Consider the following 6,000-nt stretch of genomic DNA (forward strand, 5'->3'; position numbering starts at 1 on the left):
TCTGGTACAATGTCACCACATGCCCTGTACCTTTTTTTGAACAAGCTGTTGTACTCACAATTTAGATTTCTACAATGTCCTCAGTGGGATGTGGAACATTGGGCATATGCGAATTTCTGCCTTTTCTAAACTTAGGGCCTAAATCCATTAAACTACTGAAAAATGTGGCTGTAGAATCTATATGCTTCTTGTAATGCAATTCAACAGAATTTTGACTCTGCATCTTTCTCTCTCTTTTTTCTTTTTTGGCCTGCCCCTGGCTGACGCCCAATCCAGGGCTGGTTTCTATCACACTATAGCTGGTCAGCTATCACATTTTGCATCTGTTCTCTTCATTGGCTAAGACTAGACTAATTCCACTCTATTATGTTCCTCCTCTCTATATAGAGAGGGTGACACCAGTCCCATCTAATGGTGGCTGTGAATATGGCCTATTAACAGCTAGTGCATAAATATGCAAAATTGCATTTACCATATAAAAATGTAGTTTCTGAAGTGGGATGCTGTTTATAGTTTCTGACAATGCAGCTTCCCGAAAAAGCTGATTGGTGGGTATGCTGGGTGTTGAACACTTACCAATATGATTTTGACCAATCCAGTGATCAAAAGTAAGATTTAAAGATTTAACTAAAATAAAAAAAATTAAAAAAAAGTCTTAAAGTAAAAAAATAAAAATCAACCTTTTTCCATGAAAAAATGCTTTTCAATGGAAAAAAAATAAAAACTCCTCCACATACATGGTATTGCTGCATTTGTAACAAATGGAACTAAAGAATGTTAATGTAATTTATCCCACACGTTGAACTCCATAAAATAAAAAACTGAAATAAAAGTATTATATTCGGTACCCAAAAAATAGTATGCAGCGATGTAAAACCATATATATTTTTTTAAACAAAAGGATTTCTATTGTGACAAGGCAGGAATTGCTGTTTTTTTTCTACCTAGAAAGAGTTAATAAAGGTTAATCAATGTGTATCCCAAAATGGTACCTTTAAAAACTACAACTTGTTCTGGAAAAAAACAAGCTCTTATATGGCTACATTGGAAAAATAAAAAGATATAGCTCTTGGAATACAATTAAAAGTTGCTTGGTCACTAAGGCCCAAAACAAGCTTAAAATGTCAAAGTTTATTTAGCCATCCATGTTAAAAACTTTAGGTGTGCATCCAAAAGAATAATGTGAAGTGTCCCCTATGCGGCACATCACAGGATCCCGTGCCGTATAGGTGACATGTCAATGTTGTGGCAAGTCATTGACTGCAGTGGTCACATGACCTGTGTCAAAACCAATGCTGATGAAGTATGATTACCACCATGGGTCCAGCCATGCTGGGGGTCTGAAAAAAAAGTCACCCAAGGTGAATAACCACCTATAAGCAAGTGGAGTAGAAAAACCGGACATTATTTGACTGAAAAAGTGAGAATATAAACTTTACATTTGCAGATTTTTTTCTACTGGATCTGTCGTGAGACTGGAGCTTTTGCCTGGTTTGCTGATCTGTTGCGTTCCCTGGAACAGGAGATGATCAACTCAGGAAAAGATGGATTTCTTAATTATCGACTCTTTTTGACCAGCTGGGACAGCAGCATAGTATGTACCTTGTTAAATCTCATACATGTTGCCAAACTGTAATAAACCCTCATATATTTTTTTTAAAAACAACCATTGTACACGCAATGTGACAAGAATGATCATATACAAAGTTGTAAAGCTAATTGAAAAACTTGTAGGTTAGAGCCCCACAGCTACATTAGGTAACCCGTCAACCACGGTAAAAACAAGGTATTACTACTTCCAGAGTGTTTCCTATGAGAAAGAAAAAGTTGTACAACATTGGGGGTTATTTATCACCTGCGCTGGAAGATGCACCTAATTTATGACAAGGTGCAGGCCTTATTATAAATTAGGCGCATCCTCCCGGCTAGAGTAGATTTCTATTTATGCCCGTAGACTGGGATAAATGAGAGCAAGTGTGCTGGGGGTGATGGCCCGGCCCACACCAGTCCTGAGCATTCCCCTTTTTCAGAAAGTGGCAAGTGCCCAGTGACTTTTATTAAAGGTAACCTGTCATGAACTTTATTTTGCCCATACTAACGGCAGCATAAAGTCGAGACAGGTGAGTTGATTTCAGCGGTCTGTCATTTATAAGTTAAAAGTAAGTAGTGGCCGAGAACCAACATCACAATTATTGCAGACTGGACCTGGAAAAGAGTCACGGCCACCTGAGAAGAGTCCTGGTTATTCATGGATTCCTGCTCTCCTGCCCACCTGCTGATGGCTGACAGTCTTCTACCGAGTTTTCTCCCTTTCTCTCTAGGAGAGAACTGCCAATCATCAGCAGATGGGTGAGAGAGCAGGAGATTATGAATAACCAGGACTCTTCTCAGGTAGATTTGACTCTTTTCAAGGCCTGGGCTGTAATGATTATAAAGCTGGTTCTCAGCAACCTCTTACTTTTAGCTCATAAGTGACACACCGCTGACATCATCATTTCTGTCACTATTTTATGCTGCCCTCAGGGAGGTCAGCATAAAGTTGATGACAGGTTCCCTTTAAGTAGGAATGTAAAGCTGTGATTAACATGTAAAGCACAATTAACATGAAGCATTACATGATATCAAAGAGGTAACCCCCTTTAAGCATTACATGATATCAAAGAGGTAACCCCCTTTAAGCATTACATGATATGAAAGAGGTAACCCCCTTTAAGCATTACCAACACACTTCGCTCGGTTGTGTCTTTTTTGTTTAACAATTATTTGTGAGAAATAAATGATACTCCAGTTGCACTTTCCATATCTTTATCCTTTATATATACTGCATGGCTACAATGGCACCTTTTTCTAATTTCTATCCCATGCTGAGTGATGTTTCGGGGGTAATGCCCCCTTACTAATGCGTAACCCCCGAAACGTTGCGCAGCATGGTATAGAAATCAGTTCAGCGCTCTGAAAAGGAGGCATTGTAGCCATGCAGTATATATAAAGGATAAAGATAGAGTGAGTATCATTTATTTCTCACGAATAATTGTTAAACAAAAAAGACACGACCGAGTGAAGTGTGTTGGTCATAAGAGCGGAACCAAAGTGCGGCTCTGAATCAGATCGTGAATATATCACACATGGAGCTACTGCCTTTGATTGTAGCCCCTTTAAGCATTACCAACAGGTGGTGGCTCATGTATTTTGTCTGTGTAGACATAATAAATGAATACTCTTTGCATATACTGTAATAGTGAAAAGCTCCATCCTTTTCATTAATATCATGAAATAGCATATTGCTCATGAAGCTTCCACATTGGGTATCACAGATACCACTGATAGATACATAGTCAGGCCTTGAATGTGTTCCCACTGGTGGGATGCATGTTTAAGCACTGAAGTTTTATGTTCAGGTTTCATTGCCTTGCTGTTGTATTAAAGGGATCTTCCAAGAAATTGAGCTGTAGGCAGGGAATGTTGTAAAAAAAAAAGAAGAAGCAATGTTCAATTAAGACCTGCCATTCCGGTGCTCCAATATTACTGTAGTATTCATGTACCCAATGTGACCGTTGAGGTCAGTGTTTGGTGACTGCAGTCACCTGGCGTAGTTGGGCACATCATGGCCGCAGCGCCTTAAGCACAGACCACTGGGGTCACCGGTGCTGGATTAACAGAGGATTGAGCGGGTGAGTATTGCTAGTTTTTATTTCATAACACTCTTGGCTCCTTTTTTTCGGGGTCTCAAAGAAGCCTTTTAAGCTGATTATTTGTTATCTGAGACAGGCAATAATATGTGATGTTTATCTCCCCAGGCTGGTCACGCCATTATTAACTTTGATGAGGCAACTGATGCAGTTACAGGATTAAAGCAAAAAACCAGTTATGGGCGACCCTATTGGGAGAATGAATTTTCAAACGTGGCAGAGTCCCATCCCAGGTTTGTTGAGCAAAGTAAAAACACTAAAGTTAATGTAATAAGGTTATTTAGTCACGTTTTTAAAGTGAAGCTCGAATTTTGATCAGTTTTGAAAAAGTCCACTCACAGCTGCAATTCTTCATTGTGCTAAATGTATGAGATTTCCAGCTCCTCGGCACATAACATTGTCGCAGTGATCCATAGAGCACCTTCAGGAAAATCTTCTGTGGCTTTTTATAGTTTTTTATGCAGTTCCCAGCTACATAGAAAGGTGCAGAAAGCTGACAAAGGTATACAGACATAATGTGGATGCCACAAGGACATTCTTTTGTCTGTCAGCCTGATACAGTATACAGTATATATATATATGTTTAGGAGCATTTCCCAGTGCACTCTTCTTTCTCCTTTCCTCCCTTCTGGTCTGCTCTGTGGCAATAGTCTGATGAAGGCCTGTCAGCCCAAACGTTACAATTGCTAAACATCTTTTTGCCAAATAAAATGCACCATTAAAGAGGACCTTTCACCTTGAAAAACATTGTGAACTAAGTATGCTGCCATGGAGAGCGGCGCCCGGGGATCTCACTGCAGTTACTATTATCCCTGGGCGCCGCTCCGTTCTCCCGTTATGCCCTCCAGTACCTTTACTCACTAAGTTATAGTAGGCGGTGTCTGCCCTTGTCCTGTGGGCGTCTCCTTCTCCTAGGCTGCAGCGCTGGCCAATCACAGCTCACAGCCTGGGAGGTTTTTTTCTCCCAGGCTGTGAGCTGTGCGCTGTGATTGGCCAGCGCTACAGCCTAGGAGAAGGAGACGCCCACAGGACAAGGGCAGACTCCGCCTACTATAACTTAGTGAGTAAAGATACCGGAGGGGATAACGGGAGAAGGAAGCGGTGCCCAGGGATAATAGTAAGTGCAGTGAGATGTTTTTCAAGGTGAAAGGTCCTCTTTAAGCTGAAAAGATTCTGGTGCTGAAGTTCCTTTACTACATTTATTATGAATATGTTAGGATTGAAGGAAGATAACATCAGCTCATCAGTGATGTTGTACTTCATTGGGTCACAAACAATAATGTGCTGCCCTCTGAATGCTATAACCCTGACAATTGTCTGAACTTCTACCCAGAGACTTATTGCCATATATTTATCTTACAGGTCTACAGTGGGCGTTTTCCTTTGTGGCCCTCAAGTACTCGCTAAGACTCTGCAACAATGCTGCCATCAATACTCTAGCATGGACCCCAGGAAAGTGCAATTCTACTTTAATAAGGAAAATTTCTGAAGCGTAGCATTATTGGCTTACACTTACAAAGACTGTGAAAAGTAAAACTCATGACAGTGAGGTCATATCAAGCAAGATACTGTATATTATTACCGGTCAATGTACAAGCTGTAAATAGCGCACAGAATGACTTAATGTTCATGTACTGACATTAATCAGTGCGATCATTATCACTAAGTTTATCATGGGAAGCGTTTCCTGTTCCAGTTCCAGCAACATGACACCTTGAACTGGTGAATGATGTTTCTTATAGAAGCGTATATAAAATATTTCTGCTGGTATCTTCTTCCTTCCATTTTCTTTGAAAATTTCCTTGGCGGTAGGGTAAAATGCAGTGTCACAATCTTGAAGGGGATATGTCATCAGAGCATCTACGTATTATTGAAATCAAGTGTTTGTTAGGCTCCACTCAGACGTCCGTTGAATGGTCTGAATCCGTTCCGCAATTATGCGGAACGGGTGCGGACCCATTAATTTTCAATGGGGCCGGAAAAGATGCGGACAGCACACAGTGTGCTTTCCGCATCCGCACTTCCGTTCCGCGGCCCCAACTTCGGGTCCGTTCAGAATGCATCAGTTTGGCTCAGTTCCGCCTCCATTCCGCTCAGGAGGCGGATATTAAAACGCTGCTTGCAGCGTTTTGGTGTCTGGCGGTTCGGAGCCAAACGGATCCGTCCTGACTTACAATGTAAGTCAAAGGGGACTGATCCGTTTACATTGACACAATATTGGTGCAATTGTAAACGGGTCCGTCCCCCATTGACTTTCAACGTAAGTCAGGACAAATCCGTTTGACTTACACTTAGACTTAGACTTTTTTTT

At 41.0% G+C, this 6,000-nt stretch overlaps 1 protein-coding gene across 1 annotated transcript in view; it reads left to right on the plus strand.

Annotated features, from left to right (window-relative positions):
* Window positions 1-5,709, plus strand: part of NOX1 (NADPH oxidase 1) — a 46,044-nt gene extending 40,335 nt beyond the window's left edge. Inside the window, exons 11-13 of the mRNA XM_040405796.1 lie at window positions 1,448-1,594; window positions 3,798-3,922; window positions 5,052-5,709. Coding sequence (XP_040261730.1) covers window positions 1,448-1,594; window positions 3,798-3,922; window positions 5,052-5,178 — 399 coding nt within the window. The 3' untranslated portion in view covers window positions 5,179-5,709. The remainder of the gene's footprint in view (window positions 1-1,447; window positions 1,595-3,797; window positions 3,923-5,051) is intronic.
* The last annotated feature ends 291 nt before the right edge of the window (window positions 5,710-6,000 follow it).

The sequence above is a fragment of the Bufo bufo genome, chromosome 8 (assembly GCF_905171765.1).
Source record: "Bufo bufo chromosome 8, aBufBuf1.1, whole genome shotgun sequence".
NCBI lineage: Eukaryota > Metazoa > Chordata > Amphibia > Anura > Bufonidae > Bufo > Bufo bufo.